Source organism: Phaethon lepturus, unplaced genomic scaffold (genome assembly GCF_000687285.1).
Source record: "Phaethon lepturus isolate BGI_N335 unplaced genomic scaffold, ASM68728v1 scaffold35104, whole genome shotgun sequence".
NCBI classification, from domain to species: domain Eukaryota; kingdom Metazoa; phylum Chordata; class Aves; order Phaethontiformes; family Phaethontidae; genus Phaethon; species Phaethon lepturus.
Window position 1 is genome coordinate 32,710 of NW_010536180.1, and position 19,132 is coordinate 51,841.

The 19,132-nt window shown below is 39.9% G+C and overlaps 1 protein-coding gene across 1 annotated transcript in view; it reads right to left on the bottom strand.

Moving 5' to 3' along the window:
- The window catches only part of MCC (mutated in colorectal cancers), a 69,144-nt gene that overhangs the window by 17,982 nt on the left and 32,030 nt on the right, over window positions 1-19,132 (bottom strand). Inside the window, exons 7-13 of the mRNA XM_010286095.1 lie at window positions 16,317-16,463; window positions 15,898-15,987; window positions 15,070-15,218; window positions 13,180-13,320; window positions 11,960-12,060; window positions 9,190-9,373; window positions 1,886-2,120 (exon numbers count right to left, since the gene is read on the bottom strand). Coding sequence (XP_010284397.1) covers window positions 1,886-2,120; window positions 9,190-9,373; window positions 11,960-12,060; window positions 13,180-13,320; window positions 15,070-15,218; window positions 15,898-15,987; window positions 16,317-16,463 — 1,047 coding nt within the window. The remainder of the gene's footprint in view (window positions 1-1,885; window positions 2,121-9,189; window positions 9,374-11,959; window positions 12,061-13,179; window positions 13,321-15,069; window positions 15,219-15,897; window positions 15,988-16,316; window positions 16,464-19,132) is intronic.

Consider the following 19,132-nt stretch of genomic DNA (forward strand, 5'->3'; position numbering starts at 1 on the left):
GCAAGGTGTAATGCCGACCTGAGCAACAACCATGGAAGCTAATAAGGTAGCACATTGTCTTGGGACCAAAGAGTGTAGCTGTGCCTTTTGTAACGCTTTATGCGCTGAAAAAGTCACAAGTTTTCAGTTTCTGTAGCGCTTACCAACAAATCCATTCCAAGTTTTGGCAAACTTGAGTTTTCACCATATCCCTTTCAGAAACCTAGGAACTTCCTGCAGTTGTGAATTCCAGCAAAGTGCAACAAATTATAATGAATAACAGTACTGTCAGTTTCTCTGTACCAGAAAGGACTTAAGGTGAATTATGTAAAATGTGTGTCTATTCCACTATGCACTGCACACAAGCCAACCAAGAAGAAAGATTTCTTCTAGGGACAATTCCTGCAGTGAAAACCCAATGTGCTAGGTCCAGCCAAAAGTTATGAGTGGACACGAGATGTCAAAAAACATTAGATGGTTGTTTAGTAAATGAACGGATTACTAGCACTCAAAACTGTGCCAGAAATTATGATATGCTACTGTTTGTGGTCCTGCCAGGTCAGGCAAGGGCACTACTCACAAGGGATACTCTGCAGTTTGTCTTTACCAATCAATTTAAAGATAGAGGTAAGAATGGTGCACAAGAGATTTCTGGGAAGATCTGGATGCAAAAGAGGAGAAGGAAGTGTGATACCTGAATTAGATGACTACATCTAATTACCTAAAAATGTCTTCCAGTACAACTTGCATGCTTTGATTATGCAGAAAATATTGCTGTTGGCCACAATATATTCAAACAACTAACATAACTTTAAATCTTCTGACTGGTAGCAGGCAGTCTTTTTTTCTGAACTGCAAATATTGAGTGCATTACTGCAAAACTGTATTTGTCATCATGGGAAGGCAGCACCACTAAGAACATAATTATCATTACTAAGCTACCAGCATTAGCACATCTGAACAAAAATCCATAGCTTTAGAAGCTTACAAAACTGTTAGGATTTGCTGTTCCATGGTATCATCATCTGACATATCTGCCATTACTTTGCTAAAATAGGACTTGCTAACATGCAGAAATCAAACTTATTTAAACTGAACCAAACCCAGACAATTTCTAAATGCAGACATGTGCTTGTATTGCCTTTAATATGTTCCTATGTTTTAGTTCACCTCTCTCAAAGTCAATACAGAAGTCAGATTTAAAATTATATAAGCTCTATACTCGGTCAATAAAGGTCAATTTTTCTAGATCACATCTTTAGAACTGGATGTATAAGCCAGGCCTGAGGGACCAGAGCTTTTGCTGAAAATCTCTGTCACTGCAAGTCATTACACACTGCACTCCTTGCTCAGGTTCTGAATCAAGCTACAGATTGCAACACAGTGCCTAGAACAGCTCTGGACTTGTGACTGACCACTGGAGAGCATTAGGGATGATGGCTTCTGACAGATCATTCCTCCTCCCATGGCAATATTAAAAGGAGGTGTATTTGTTCTGCTTCAGTTCACAAATATTCGAGATGCACATTTGCAAGCTTATAAGTAAAGTAATGAACTGTCTCTTGGGAAGTGCTGTGTCATGCTTTTGGTCACCCTCAAGCAACTCAGTTGCCGTATCTCAGAGAGAGAGAGAACATCTGGTTTGTCAAGGAGAACATTCCAAGTTTAGAGCCACGGATGAAGTCCTCACCTAATTCAACACATACATAGCTCGTCACTATTAACACACTGTCTTCTGTCACATTCTGACTACTGGCTTCTCAGCCCTGATTATTTGTTTCAACAGAGTTACTCTTTATTACCCAGTGATCACTATCAAAGCCTCCCACGTGTGCAACTGAGCGCCTTTGGTAGCACAGGGGCATAGTCATCAGCGCAGTTAGCCTCTTGGATATAAATATAATACCTTCATTGCCATAAGTTCCTGCATCAAGACCGCATTTTCCAGGTCTAGCCTCTGGCTGTCTCCGCGAGGTTTAACGTCATAACTAAGGGGATCAATGTGGATGCTTTCCAGCTCCAGCATTGTCAGCTTCACTGCTGCCCTGTCATTTTTCAACTGCTGGATGTAATCCTTCAGCCGCTGCTCATCCTCCTTGGTGAATTCTGTATCACAACTGCTTGCAGTTGAGCTGGTAGTACTGGAAAGAGAAAGAACGATATTAAAAAAACCCCAACATTTGGAACAAAATCTGTATTTTTACATCAAACGCTCTCCCAATACTTCACCAACACAGCTGAGTCTTACTTAAAAGTTCATAGAAAGGACACAGGTAACATGGACTGGACCTTGCAGTGTTCAGAAGATGCAGAGGGGTGTGACAAATTCAGAAAAGAAATTAGTTCTCTAAGCTGCATGAGCAAATTGAATCATGTGACAACTTCGCTGCAAAGCCTGATATTTAGTGACATGTAACTGAATTACTTTTAATGGAATGATGTCTTCTGAAACAAGTCTTTTTTTTTAATTAAAAAAAAGAGAAAAAAAAAAAAAAGCTACTTAAGATTTCTTAGCAATACCCTACCCTAGCAGGGCAAGCTTCTCTCTGCTGCCCAGCCACTGAATCTTCATCTTCCTTAGGAAGAAGCATCTGCTAAGAAAAAAAGAATCAGCCCAGAGCTCGTTTATCTCTGCTGATGGCAGCACCAGTTATCATCTCCAATATTTTTAGTGGATACTTGTAGGAATCAACCTGAGCAAAATTCCACTGGCGGATGCCAGGATGTAGCAACTTTCAATTGATGTTAAGGTGTATTCCTCAGTACACTGACATTCCTTCAGGTCTGGAGGGGTTTCAAACCAACCCATAAAGTTAGCAGGATATTTAATAAAAAGTAATCATCAGACTTGGTGGAACGTCTCCTATCTACAGGCATCAAACAAATGACTGCCCATTAGTCCATCCCACAAATGTTTACACAGGGATCACAGAAAGGGAGAACTAATGTTTTAAAGCAAGGGTGGCTCAGTGCTGTCTACCCACCTACACACATGCCAGTGCTGCGGGGGGCCAAGACTGATACAGCCGTAGCATTCCAGGGCAGTTGCAGTAACACTAAAAGGAAAATAAAATGCCATGTTGTTTCTATAACCTCACTCAAAGCTGCCTGCTGTCTCCTGAGGTCCTGTAATCAGCTGCCGGGTGAGGGATAAGTCATCCATTAACTGTGGTTGTCTGGAATGCTAGATGATCTCAGTTATCAGCAGGGGAATAAATCACTTTCTGTATCAAATTGCACTGCTGTTCAACATTTTTGTACGAAGAAAAAAGCCCCACCCGCTACATGCTGTGAGAGTCAGGATGATGTCCTAAAATATATCATGCATGTGAAAAATGGGAAGCCTATCAAGATAGGCTTGATTTTTCTCTTTTCTTTTGGTTCTGCTTCAGCTGAACGTACATTGATTTTTAAGTGCCTCAAATAATTGCCAATCTTCCCACAAATTCCAAGCACAGCCTTGGAGGAGATGAAGAATTGGCAGGTCTACAAAGATTTCTCAAAATCCTTCCCTCTCATGAAGTATCACATTACAGTTCTTTACTACAGTTCTCTGTCAATTTCCCATTATTCTTTCCATTTCTTTGGGATAATAGGTGCCATATTTACCACAAGTGTAAACTGGTCTTTGCTTTTGTTTTCATCCACTTCCATCTGCAGTGAAGCTAAAAACATCCAGTACCTACACTACACAGAAACACTTTCACGTTTAAACAAATTTTTGTTCATATTTAGTTCTTCATCAGAGAATCTTGAAACACTTACTAAATCTTGCTTTACTGAGTCTAAAGACACCTCTCTGAGGTAGATATTGGTATAAAAATCATGGGGATAGACAAAGAGAGAAATACTTAGTTCTGTACTGAAGTCATGCTGCAAGTTTCCTCAGCACCCAAAGACAGCAATTGCACAGCTTTTCTGGATTAAATGTGAAACAGCTGTTGTTGGAGGAAGGACAGCTTTTAAAGCCTACACAGGCTTCAAATCTTGGGAGACAAAGAGCTCATCTCAGTTTTCGCTTGCGAAGGAAAGAATCCTGCTGGGAATGAAACCTGAGCAAAAATGCTGAAAGTCTATCCTTACGTTGTGTTGACCTCGTACTCGCTGGATATTCACAGATTTTGGCCCTCAAAGACCCACAGCTATGCACATATATATTTTAAGGGAGAGCAGTCCAAACTGCGGAAGGCAGGCAGGGTCGCTGCCAGCGATACTCGGGCTGCTTTTACTTCAGTCCTGGCTGCCTGCCTGCCTGTCTGTTTGCAGCTGAATTGGCTCCTCTGGTGAACTGCTAGCAAGCTGCTCTTCTTCTTCTTCCCCCGCCCCCCTCCCCTTCTTTTTTCTTCTTCTTCTTTTTTTTTTTTTTTTTTTAAGAAGGTGAGGGAAACTTAGTGAGGAAGCTGTCTCAGCCAGCACACAAAGGGACAAGAACCTTCCCTCTCTCCCCACGTCTAGCAGCAAGCCCCCTCCCAGAAGACTGGAAGCAGTATGGGCTGCAGAAAGCTGGGGTACAAGGACCACTTTGGACTGTTGTAAAGATGGGGCTGCGTGACGAGGGACGGAAGCAATGCTGCAGTGTTTCTGAACTCCCACAGCACAGCCCTGCCAGGGTGTGTTCCCCCAAAAGCCCCACCATACAGCTCTCCACAGCCATTAACGCTAGTCCATTGCTGCTCTATTTAAGGGCCCACAGCTGGTGAGCATATGATCCTGAATTTCAGATATTGCTCTCCCTTCTAACAGCTATGAGGACAAAGGAAAACGGACTGGCAGAATGCATATGTGGTATAATGCATCCATCCAAAACACACATGGAACTGTTGCAAAAGACGTGCAGTTTCTCACTTCTCAAGCATGTAGGTAAGGACAGGGAAAGGATCACAATTTCATCACACCGGAAGGGAATACAACATCAATCTGCTCATTCTAGCTGCTGTTGTATTCAGAACAAAGAGAAATGTTCTTCCCACTCACTTCATCCCTCAAGTCTTTTACAATGATGTCATGCCTGGATGATGTCAAGTTAATTTAATTTTCATATACAGCCTGTGGAAAATATGCAGGTTGGTACAGTATAACATGCAGTTTTATTTGCTGGCACGCATGTGTGTGTTCGCATGCACATGTGCGTGTATAAAATGCTGTGGATAGATATAAATGAAGCTTCCAACAGTGCCTCTGTGTGAGTAACTTCTGTACACTACAAAATTTTGCCCATAAAACCCTGTATAAGCTTCAGTTCATCTGTTAAAAATCAAGTCAATAAATAAATCTGCAACTCAGCAATGGTGCAGATAATACAAAAGTTGCTCGAACTAAAATAGCACTGTCAGAACTGAATCCATAAATCTTGTGTGAATGTCTGCACACAACCTTACACTTCAAAGAACGCATCTGATACACAGTATGTACGTGCCAACCATCTTCTAGGTGAACATTGTGGCTTAAGAGCTGAAACAACACAGTGCCAAAAGACAGTAACTTCCTGAGAAACTGAAAAATGCTCCAACCAGCCAAAAGACAAACGAGTATATTTGGCTAAAATCGGAACCTTTGGTGAAACTACCCTGCTTCCTTCTGAGACTAGTTCAGTCCAGCAATGAAGTGTTACACAGATAACATTAAGATATCTGTTGGGATATTTCAAAATAACTTATTTACACACGTCAGCCAAGATGATCTTGTCTGTCAGCTACTTATCCAAAATCTGAGGTGATTCTGATGAGAGATATAGTTCTACGTTTGGCTGAGTTCAGATATTCTGTGACACCACATAATACTGAAACAAGTTCCCTTTGCATATAAGAGACCAGATCTTTCCCACACAAATCCAGATGTAAGGTTGGGCTTAGCAGCACTGCAGAGAATAAAATCCACTGTTTTCAGTCATTATTACCAGAGCCCTTCTCTTTTGTTTCCTTCTTTTTAAGGTGCAATCAGTCAAACATTATTGGCAATATATGTTCTATATTTAGCTTCTGTCCATTAAAATAATTCTAACTTCCAACTACACCACAGACCTATTTCTGTTTTCAAAAAATGAATTGGCAACATTATCGTGCTGCTGCCAGCCAAACGAGTTAAGACGTTTGCTATTATTTTTATTCACTTCACCAGTAACAACCTCTGTGATGCTCTTTCATTGCCGTTAATTTCTTTTCATTTCAGTTGCTCCCTTTTACAGTCTTTAACCACTTGTCACTAGTGGCTCACAAGCATTTATTCTCTCAGTAATGTGTTCAGTGATTTGACATTCAGAATCTCATTTGAAATGCCAAAGCTAAAGATGGGTCAACAATTCCATTATAAGTCCCTATTCCACAGGATTTCGAACAACAGGGACGATTACTCATTTGTCACAGGTCTCAGCAAAGGAGAGTTTTCATCAACCCACTACCTCTTTACTCAGCTGGTTTCAAAGGGAAAAGGTAGCAACATACATCTGCAATTAAAAGCCTGCAACACCAGAACAGCTACGGCAAAAGATCCGTCTTGCAGATTCAGAGTATGTTTGAACCACCTAATGTAAAAATGTTTTCATTTCAGTTGCAGTCATTCCCAAATAGTGGTTCAGACAGCACTCGCTAGTGATGTGGGCTTGTCCTACTCCCCAGTTTTATAGACTGTCAAGTTCTTTAAGACAAATAAAAAACATTAAGCCTGCAGGAAGAGCTAGAAATCCGCAGTCTGCTTTCCTATCTCTGCATGGATTACTATTGTAGTGGAAAAGGAAAGGAAATGGAAACCATCAACACCGAAGAATCACAGAGGGCTGGAGGTCTGCGGCAATGGGACGTCTGTCTAGAGCAGCAGGGAGCCAAGTGACAAGGCAGCATGCATGAACGGGTTCAGAGAGCTGGCAACACAGGAAGAGTAACTCCAAAAAGCAGTAGGGTCCAGGAGAGAAACAAAAAAGATCCAGAATGACAGGGAGAAGAGAGTTAAAGACAAAATCTTCAATTTTTTAAACCTGAGAGAGAACATTTACCTATATAAATAGAGAAATGTGTGTGCCTTTTGAACCAACACAGATTTTCCATCTATGGGCTGGCACATAGTGAAGAGGGGATGCGTCTATTTTGAGACAGGGTTCACAGGAATGAGACATGTGAAAACACCTCTATCACGTATCACTTGAACACAGAAGAAGGAAAGAAGAGAAGATTTGTATTTTATGGACAAGCTGAATTTTCAGAAACATTTTCACTGACATGTATGTTTAGACAAAGACAAATTACATTGGGCGTGAGGGGAGGGGAGAGGGCCAATAATGTATAAGTAATGATTGGATCAGGATGTCCATATGACAAATTCCTGACTTGCTGTGTGCCCTTTGGGAGAGTGACAGAAGCTTCTCTCTCTCACGTTCCACATGTACCAAAGCAGGTAATAACAGTTACCTTACTCAGTACAGTATCTTGCTCCATGCCGGAAAAATATTACCCTACAATGATAATGACTCAAGCTAAAACATCTCTCTTACACACTGAAGCATTTACATTTGCATTTTTACATTTCATGAAACAGTTTATATTGATGAAATTTGAAATCCTATGCCATTTTAATCACACTCTGCTGAAACTTTATCTACTCGGGCAACACGTTACGTGCACACATACACACATTGCCAAGCTGACCACCAAAAGTTCACGGTAAACAAAAATGATGTTCAACAAAGCAAGGACTACAGAGACTATACTCCTACCAAACACTTTCAGTGAAAGGCTAGGAGAACAAACACTAAAACAGGAACACCACCCCCAACAATACTGGACACTATCTAAATTGTTTTCAAGAAAAAAATTATGCCTTGACTGTGTACCAGGTATCTCACAAGGAAGAAAAACACTGAAGTTGTTACGAACAACCAAAAATGACCCTTTCAAACAATGGAATGGAAAACAAGCTCAGCCTAGGTTGAAGTGTTGCTACATGTGGCTACTGACAACATGTTCACATGCAGGTATAGATATGGCATCAGTGCATGTAGACTGAGGCAAGTCAAGTGTTTGGAACAGACTTGTGTAACTTCTTTCCAAGGCCAGTAAATACTTTTGGTACAATGAGTGATCAGTGTGTTACTCGCGCAGATGCCGCCACATTAATTTCTGAATAGACATACTGCTTTCTTGGACTGAAAGTGCACCATAAAACTTCCCCGAATAAAACAATTAAAATTTACCTCACATTTGGGCTCTGTTCCCTCAGATTACCTTTTTGCTCACTTTTTAGCTGTGCCATGGTAGCCACATGGCAGGAAATAAGATCCCTTGGAGGAAGCATCAGCAAGAAGAGGAAATGATACAGTACTAAAATAAACTTCTAAAAGTGTCAAAAAATGACAGCATTTGAATAAAGAACTGGCTCAAAAAATGAATTAAAATGAAGTTTTAGAGTGAATCTGAGAAACCAAAATAACTTCTAAAAAGAAAAATGTTCATCTATATTTATCCAGGATGCTTGTCAAATTTGTATCCATACACAAGCACACACATTCACTGCACAAGAGTACGATTACACTGCAGGCAGGCAACAACTCAAAATGAAGCTGCTAGCAGATGTATTTGAACTGGAACACTTCTGCAGTAATAGCTCATTTAAGTGTCATTATTTTAGAGGTCTTCAGAAAAACTGCAATATCCAGCCTTGCCTGGAAGAATCCACTCTGTTACGATGTTCATTTGCCATTCCATGTGTGAAAGAACAGCATGGGAAGGAAGAATTTGGAGGGGGGCAAAGGAATGAGAAGAGCGAGGAACTGGTTTAAAACAAAATGGCTGGGTTTGCAACATTTAGAAAACAATTCTTGAGCACTCCAAAATGCCACTGGAAGCATACTTCTGATCTCTGGTTCTCCATATGTCTGCGCTGTCTGCATTCAATAGATATAAATAAGAAGTACATGATTTGAGTTCTAATAAAACAGCAAGAAAGTCACTGAAGTAAAAGAAATGTAATGGTTTTGCCCTTTATGAGGAAGATCAAAATTCAGAGTCACCCATTTGCAACAAATTTGTACAAAACCCTTCTTGGCTGGAGTTGCTCAGAGTCTAAAGACAATTAGACCACTGAGGCATGGTGACTTACAAATCAAAGCAAAGAAGCCAGTGGGCTGAGGCGAGGGAGGTAGTTCAGCAAATAGAATACAGCATAACTTTTGGTCTGAAATAAAACACTCGGGGATTAGAAGAGCAGATAAATTGCAGTTACCTTGTGTGGCTGTTGGATGACAGGCTTTCCCAGGGCTGCACGCTACAGCCAGTGATTGCATAGGCTCCCCCGCAGCTCCCATCTAGTTTCATCAGCAAGGCTTTTGCTGCATTCTCAGCTGTCTTCCTGCAGTCATGAGCTCTCTTAAGCATCTGGGTGATGTTCTCATCACCTATCTGGTCCCCTAGTTTTCAAGCAAACAATCTCTTTCAGAGCTTTGAGGAGTGTGATACAAATGAAGGCAAGAGTAGAGATGCTTCTACATGCTCTCAGTTTATACCAAGACAATGACAATAAATTACCAATCTGTGATGTAAAACATCACAGCAACTTCACTTCTGTGTGAGCATCAGCGGTAACTGGGCTACTGCCCCGAATGCATATCCCTCTCAGCCACAAGCTCCAGGTACTTGTTTCTCTGGGTACATGTTGTAAGTGATGTTTTATCTTAGCTAGCTCGTCTGTTTGTAAGTGTGTGCATTGTGCATTAGGATTAGACTAGGATGCTCAATTTAATAATACACTGGAAAAACCATAGCCTAAATTACAAGTCTTACTCCAATCAGTCCAGTGCTGTTTCACAGTGCAGCCACTTCCAGTGCTTTTTCTCACAAGCACCTTTATCTCAAGTCTAATGGTTTGCCAGAACACTTTCTTACAGGTTACCTTTCCAGCTGGGAGAATTGCCTTACTGCTTAGAAGCAGCCTTTCAGAGTTTACAGTCATGCATACTAAACCAAAAGAAAACCAGCAGCGGTGTTTATTAATTTGCTATTATTTCTAGTGGTTATGCAGCATCTGTGCAGCTGGTAAGTGATCCCTTCAGCAGAGGCAGGACACAAACCACTACTGGTCATTATTCTTATAGTCCTAACACCAGCTGGAGTCCAGCCATTAAAGTAAGACACATTAATGGCTACCATGAAGTCTGAACAAAGCTACAACATGGTCATACTCTACCTAATACAACACAAAGATGTCAGAGAGCATAAAAAAACCCCAGTTTGCTCTATGTCAGATTTTTATTTCACCCTTATTCGAGTCAAAGATCAATCACCCATACTTCACACTTGTTAAGTGAAGTGCACGCACTAGAAAAAACACTAATGGGGAAGAAATGGAGAATGTTCTGTTAAGAGCAGCTGGCTATGCTCAGCTCTAAGTGATGCAGAAGCAACTCCCGTGAATTTTCCACTCACAGATGTTGATACAAAACTTGACTGATCTTCAAACCAAAAATCTGCCATTTTATCTAGGTATTTTAATCAAATTTCATGGTGAAGTAAAGGTACCTAAACCAAACACAACTTCCCCCAAGCTGTGTTATGTAATGGGAAATTGGCACTATTTCTATCACAGGGCTGTAACTGATAATACCATAATTAAGAGCTGTAGACAGACACCTATATAATAATTAAACTACAGTCTCTTTCAGAAAGTGCATGTGAGATGAAACCCTACTGAAACCCAAAGTATTTCTTCCTTTCTAAGCTTTCTTTCTCCCACTTATGTGAATAGAAAACCCAAGATTAAAATCACTTTTGCTGGCTACTGCTCTCTGCCAGCAGGGAAAGCTCCCTAGCACATTGTGGAAAGGAATGACCAGAGTCTGGAAGAAAGGTGGATGAAAATCTCAGACATCCACTCTGATGTTCAGTGTACGGCACACACTGCACAGGCCAAGACAGGTACACAAGGGCCTGCTTCTAGCACTGGGAGAGATACAAAATAAGGGGCATGGTTAGCAGCACAGCGACTGTGGGCTGAGCACATCTAGGCATCAACAAGAGGCTGACCATGTCAGTCCTGTGGCTCTAAAGACAGATGGTCACTCTCTGAAAGCTTTCCATTTACATCTCAGTGACTCCTGCGAAGCCAGGGATATAATACGGTCTCAACCAGGGAGTTACTACACCTCAGAACAGCATTTTTCTCTCTCTGAAGGTCTCCTCTCTTTCTACTTCAAGATTATGACAGCTACCTTCTCCTATCAGTAAAAGGAATGGTACTATAAAACCCAGATTAATATTCATTGTCTAAAAACCTCTTTCTGTCAGAACAGTGGAGCCAGCAGCAATGTCAAGCTCCAAACACATCTGAACTGTAGCTATTCATAGTGGCTCATTCCACTACTTAGCGAGCAGCACATTAAAAAGCAACAACACCTAGCCACCAGATTAACTATCCATAAAATGAGAAAAACCCAGAACATATAGGCTAATATCCCCAACAACACACTAAAACGTAAGAGAGAATGCTTTAAAATTTCAGAGCAATGGTAACAAGTGGAATGAAAAACTAGAGCCTTTTTTTTTTTTGGTAACTACTCAATGCTAACTCTGTGTTGTCTTAATCCCAGTTTTTCATAGACTATACACAACTTCTAGGGGGATCAATGTTGCTGGTTCAAACAAAATCTGTACTTCAGTATGGCCCTAAGCCACATACGCTCATGAGTACTGTTTAATAATTCCACTCTGCACAGTTGCGTGCCTGAAGCAGCCTTGCCACTGCCAGAATAGGCATCCCCTTGTGATGGTATACATAGGTTGATTTCAATTGCTGGTGAATTTTATGATTGAATTCCACTCTCTGCTTCTTTTCCCCAATTTTTTGGGTGTATAAAATTATTTAATTAGTTAAAACAGGAAAAGACCGGAGCACATTCTTCAGTGATGGTACATGAGATGATTCACCATTACAACTAACTCTAATGCTAACTGACATGCAAAAAAAATTATTTAAATAAAGTGATTCATTGACATCTTACCAACAGAACCAAGACCTGCAGCTCTGAACTGCCCAAGAATGAGACTCTGCTCACTTTCGGCCAATGCCAACAGCAGCTCATATGCCTCTATGCACTGTTCACTGAAAGAGAAAAAAAAACACAGAAAACAAAGATCACACAAAATATAGCTGCAGTTTAGAGGGGAAGAATACCTGTAACAGCAACAAAAAAAAGAGGCAACTGATGAACTGCATGATTCCCTACTACTTGTCTAGCAATATTAAACGACATAACACACATAGCTTCTAACCACAAGCATTCAACAGTCTCTCTTTCTTTATGATGGTCCCAGGTTGACCTTGGGCAATGCAACAAGTTTAAACAGAAGAGAATGACCTGATGTGAAGTGAGCTCCAGGAGCATGTTTGAAACAGTCAACAATACGAATGGTGGTTGAAATGATCCCTTTGGGAAACTTTTTCCAGGCCTTCTTACAATACAAAATACAGTATTCTATAGTGTCCGATATAACTACACTATACAACACAACGGCTTCTAAATACAGGTGAGAGCCACTTATTCCTGTTGCATTCTAATGTTTTTGAAAATACATACATTAATATACCTGTTTGCAATTTACATTTTCATGTAATTTGCTCAAAGCTGATAGCAACAGAATACATTCTTTAAAAGGCACATGATTCATCTTAAGATCAGAACTTCCTGCTCCAAATTAGTTGCAGTTGAAGGAGGTAAAAGACACCATCTTTTTACATGTAGTTTAAAGTAAGTTTAGATACTTTTAACCCAATACCAAGCAATTAATCCACAATTCCAACTGATGTAATATAAAGTCACTCTGAATTATGTGGAGTACAATACTACTCTAGTTCATTGTGTTGTGAAAGGTGCCAGTCTAATACAGAGAACCTGCATCTTAAGACCAGATACAGCAGAGACAGTCTGAGCCTACACACAACCCCTAATTCAAATGTTAATTCAGTACTTGAAAATGAAACGATAAATCTGTACATTTCTACTAGATCAAGCTCACTACTGCTGGGTTGAAATACACTTTTATCAATAACTTCAGTTCTATAGTTTATCGAGTAGTCTAACCAAAGAGGCATTTTTTCAGCAAGGAAACAAGAAGAAACAGTGTTAATATGGCATATCAATAATTTCACTCTCAAAGACTTCTATCAAGTCTCCCCACTCCCTCCTTTTCTGGCTGAGACACCCTCTGTGTAGGTACATACCTGTACTGCAATGCAAGCCTGAGGGCTGTGGCATTGGACTCGTACTTCCCAACAAGCATGCTCATCCTCTCGGCATTGCTCTTGCACTCTTCCAGTGTTATTGTCAACAAGTCATTCTGGGATTTCAAATGCTCAATACGGCTGTAGAAAAGGAAGTAATTTGCAACCTTCAAGCTTAGCTTGCAGACACTGTCCTGAAAACTCTAGAACAATCATAATTTAAAACAACAAATACCATTTGGTCTACACAGGTTTTAATGAAGATGGCAAAATCTGTCAGTTCAGTGTCCCATATCAAGAGCCAAGAGGATAGTAATTTCTCTTAGGACAGCCTCTTCTCCTTCTCCTCTCCTTCCCATAAAATGTAATCATAAACCTGTGCAACAGCAGCAAATGAAAACTGTACCCTTATTTTGTAGCCACAGCACTGCACAGAACAGTTTCATATTAACCTTTTGCTTAATTTTTCTGCCTCCATTCCTCACTTCCTGCTGCCACATATGCTTCTCGTTTTAGGTGGCATATTCATTAGTGCAATACGTGGGTGTCTGTAGGGATCATGCAGCTACATAAATGCCCCCTTTCTTTGGAGCATCCAGAACAACTGTTTCACCTGAAGTAATATTTTGGTTGTGATTAGAGAGGTAACCAGCAAAATATGAATGAAGTTTCAAGGAGGCAATGAAATCTCCAAAAGTTCTGGCAACAGTTGAACAGAAGCTGGTATCAGAACTTAATTGTAATATTCTTCTCAATGAGGTTAACTTCTCATTGAGTTGAAGATGAGGCTTCAGTATATCAGTATTACTGTTTATTCTGTAAACTGCTGATAACTGCACTACACACCAATGTACTCATCTAATCCTAAGAGTTGGACATGCACCGAAAAAAGACAGGCAAATGATTTCAAAATTTGGACAAGTAGCTCATGAAAAAATCAGTGACATCCAGAACTCTAAAACCACTGACTTCTTAACGTTAACACAAGAAGATGAAGGGCTAGTATACCATTTATACAGCGACCGGAATAAGGTCCTGACTTTCCTAGCTGCTAGAACCCTCAGATGCTTCACCTCCTACATCTTCTGCGACACCTCCTATAAGGATACATGTTGTCAAAGCATAATTGTGCAGTGCATAGAAAAAAGAAAAAAAAAAGGGGATCACATTTTGCAGCACTGCAAAAACATGAGCTACAAATAAAAGAGATATTGTACTGATTAGACTAAATTTGAGATAGCTGTGGGGAAGAGAGAACTTGGAAGGAAATGTGCTGAGACATGATTCTCACATTGTCGATCCACAGTTTTGTTTCTGCGTGCCAAAGAGGACATGAAGCATTGGTTTTCATAGAGCCTACTGAAGGATAACACCAGCAGTATTTTAACTGCAACCAGAAAGCTGGAATCTGTCTTCTGCAGACAGAAGTCTATTTACGGGTATATATGTCACATCACCATACATCAGTACCTTCACTGATACAGTTAATGCCATAATTCTGTTTCTTCAGGACAAAACAAAGCAAGCTAATCCCAGAATGATGGAGAATAAGTTATGGGAATCCTTATTTCTAGCAGTGATGTAACTTATGAAAAAAGATGCCATGTCTGCTTGGTCAGCCATAGAGAAGGACACTCGACAGTGCAAATCGTCACAGGTAGAGGTGCCATGCTGATGTAATAATGCATGACCAAACTGTCATACTAATGGAAAGAATCCTTAGGCTACAATTCAATCTTCTCGTCATCAACTACATTCCATGTTTATCTGCAGGTGCCACAGTTGAGCTGGAACTGAACTAAGAAATGTTCAAGAAGGATGAAAAAGTAGTAACTTTAACAAAGCTAATAGCAGACAACACATTTGAGCATATCTAACTTTCCACCTTACCTATTTAATCTCTCTGTCTCCACCTCAAACTCTCGGATTTTACTTTCAGAGATAGCAGATCCATGTGAATAAAGAGTCTGGAAGATTTCCTGGATATTTGAGCAGTCTTGGAGGGAATGTGCCAAATGCTCAGCCACAGTACTGGACACCTGCACAGGGCAGTTAATAGATCACTGTGAACAGATAACCACCGGATTCCTCCCACAGGCAGTCTGCATTGGCAACTGAATTGGCTAACATGCACCCACTTCAAGGTATTCATTATTCAGTATTTACTATGAATTCTACATTGAACAGAACATTTTAAAGTTTCCACTTTAAGAAGCTATTTTGATTTAAAATTCTACTAACCAGAGGGTGAAGCCTGTATTTCATCATACATTTAAAAAGTCTAATATGCAATTTATTTACTTTCTTGAAAGCTTTGCAAAAGGTCAGAGCGAAGTTCTTCAGTGAAACAAGTATTAATACACACGAACAACAGCACTATGGATTTACATTGGCATTAGAAAGCAGAACCCAGTTCTCTGTCAAGTTGTGAAATGCAACTGACCAGTCTTTTCTTGAAGAATAATATTTTGGAGGAGTTGACTTCAAGATTATCCTCTTGAAGTCACTCAGAGAATGATTTCTTGCCAACAATTATGAGAAAATGAGATCCTAATACTGGGTGAAATATTCTCTGTTGAAATATTTTTTCTATAAATAACTTTTAAAGTATTTTCAATTAGTTCATGTATTAAGTTAGTAAGAAAACAATGCTGCTTTTAATAGAACATGGGTCATCTTTAGAAGGTAGCATGCATGCACATAATTATTAGTCCTTACCCCTATGCTGCTGATTTCTGATCCTAAGACAGGTCTATCAGATGATGAAGACTCTGATCTTGTCTTTGATAACTTCACTCTTTCAGCAATCTGTAAGTCAGAATGCTGCACAGGTTACACAGGGACCCACACTCCAACAGAGATTACAAAAAATGCATTTGTTCGCTGGCTACACTTGCAAATCTGAAGTAAAACTACTACAAAATTGACACCTGTGTTGTAACTGAGAGGATTACGATCATTAGCGCTTAAATCCGTTCTGCAGCTCAAGTTCATAGGACTCATTAGGACCCCAGAAAACTCTCTGGGGATTCTAGACATCTCCCAGTTAATCACATGCTTGCCACAGCAGCTGTTTAAAATCGAACCTGCTTCTTCTCAGATAATGAGAAGCGTTACTGCAACACACAATAGCTCACCTTGGCTATGGGAATGTCATTGCTACTGCTGCTTGTGCTCAGCTCTCCCGTGCTGGGGTTGATGGGTCGATTGGCAGAAGCGAGACGACTTGGGCTGGACGGGCCTGTTGCCTGCACACTTTGCAAACGTGTTTGCAGTTCCCGCACCTACAATAAAACATAACATTGTTTTTTTCCACTTTTATGGTTTAAATAGTTTGGAGATTCTTCTCATTGTCTAGCCAAGCCTAATTGCTTCTGGTTTGAGCACAGAAGTTGTATTTTGTCCTGTGGTGGCCATGAAGTTTTCATGTGGGGAGCAGATGAATAGAGGTTGATCTAAAATTCCACTGTTGTCAGTTTTTTGAACTATTTGCAAGGTGGAAATATGCAAGTGTGATACTGTAGAGTAATGACTCAAAGTTTCAGCTTGTTTTATATAACCCCTTCAGTGCAGCTGTACTATATGGATAGAAATTATTCCCTCTGGGGTGAAACTAATACTCCAGCCTAAGATCATGATGCCTAAACAAATCAAATTATGATCCTGCTGTTAATGGGAAGCTCCAGTGTTGAAAAAACTCTTGACAAAAATATATTACAAGATGACTTTGTCATATTTAAAGGTCAAAGAAATTCAAACATTAATTGTGCTATCAAAACTACAGTTAAAGCTACCATATAGCGACTAATATACAGACAAGAAAATACCCGGAAAGTACCCAACCAACAGTCTGCAGATGCTGTCTGTGAACATACACTGCAAACACTGCGTGGTCCTCATAACACACCAGATACTTGTAGAACTGACATCAAAAGTTATTGTAAGTAATAAATCAGTAAGGAAAAAAACAGTAAGGAAAAAAAAAGCCTGCAGGAGCCAAAGTATATCTGAGCTAAAGATTCTAGTGTTTACCTTGGAATAATTCTTAACAGAGAAAGAATAAATGGTCTGCTTAACACAACAATTATGCCACAAGGTAAAGTGAGAGAGCTTGCTTTTCCCATGCAATCTCAAACAAAGAGTGTGAGATGAGAGAAGGGGGAGGAAATCATCTGAAGAGGAAATTTCCCTGAATATACAGTGTTTACTTTAATATGCAAGTTACTATGCTGATTTTGTTGGAACAGCCCATCTGCAAAACAGAACTGGTGAACATTTACCAAAAGTCCAGTGAAATAAAAGTTCAGTCCATTTGATATTCCCCTGTAGCATGAAATGCAACTCTGATTGCTGTTCTCTAAAACAAGGTGGCATTTTACACTAAATGCAATACACTTACAAAAAGACCTGATTAAGCAACTTGAATTCCCTTAGCCAAAAAGTATCTGAAGCTGCATTAAAGATTAGGTTTTCTTCAGCTATAGGCTCACCAAGTGCACGGTCAGTGCTTTAGCAATCTCTGCGTGAAGAAGTAGCAGTCAACATGTTCTCTGCGCTACAATACAGATCCTTTCAACCTACTGCACTGAGGAAAGAGTTCAAGCTGGAAATCTCTCCAGCCACCAAAGCAGTGTCTTATGCCTCCTACGATCCCCTAGAGTTTGCTTCTACTTCCCTGAAGAGGAGTACTCCTGCCTCTCCCTCAGTTGTACGCAAACTGACGGTCAGGTTGCCCAAGGACTTACTGTCAAAATAACAGAATTTTTAGGTATGTGCAAATTACAAAAAAGAAAAAAACACACATGTAATTTACATGAGAGCCGCAGAACAACTGCATGTTACTAATAAAAAGCTGTGAGTGGCAACAATAAGAGCACATAAAGGCTAACTGCACTCATAACTTCCCTGTTCAGTGGTGGAGGAGTGTTACACCTTAAACAAAATGAATCCAAACAACTCCATTGGTCTCTCTGTCAAAAAAAAAGATGAAGTACACAAAACCTCAAATCAAATCCCCAATGTTTAAAGTAACTTGCTGAAAAATGGATATGGGTCCTTGCCCTGGAATTATACATCTTAACTGTAATTACATCATTAAATTAGCTGAGCAGAGTGTGTAAAGTGCACATTCATAGCATGTATCTTCTACATATTTGCAGCTGAGGCCTCCTTTGTTCATACAGACATATATAATTTCAACATGGGTACAGCTGCACTAATACAAACCTTAAGGACAGAAGTGCTCTACTGATGCAAACTAATCATTTCAGCCTGCTGATATGCATAAAACCGAAATAAACCATGTATTCTTGTTTCTGCTTGCAGATGTGGAATGACAGTGCAGATAGAATTTGTACTGTGACATTAACACTGAAAAAAACCCACAACCCCAAAACTTCATTAAATCAAAATCACACTTATTACTATTTCCCCGTAATTCCCCAAGTGCTTAAGTTACATCATTGTTTAAAAGCAAACAAATGGGAAAACCACTAGGGATGTGCTTATCATAAAAATCAAATCCCTGCCTCAATGTCTGACTAAAAATGGCTAAAACATTCACCTATGCCCAGAAGCTAGTCCTAGAACATTTCAGGTCAAACTAACATTCTAAATTTAAGGGTAACCAGGAAACAGGGAGTTAAAAGTTGCTTAAAATGCCAAGCATTCATTGACTCGAAAGTTTAAAACCACCTTATGTAAGGACAGTATTATATAAAACTTTAATGCAGATAGGTTTCCTTTAGTCTATGTTTTAGTACTGAGCAGTGACTATTGGCCATGATTACAAAGCTAATTATTCTTAAGGATCTGTAAAACTACGTTAGCAACAGAAAGAAAAATGAACACAGCTCAGACTGTAGCCAGGCAAAGCTTTGCTCAGGAAAGCATTTATAAAAGCAAACTCAGAGCACAGCACAGTTACCAACCTATGCAAGCCACTGCTTTAACA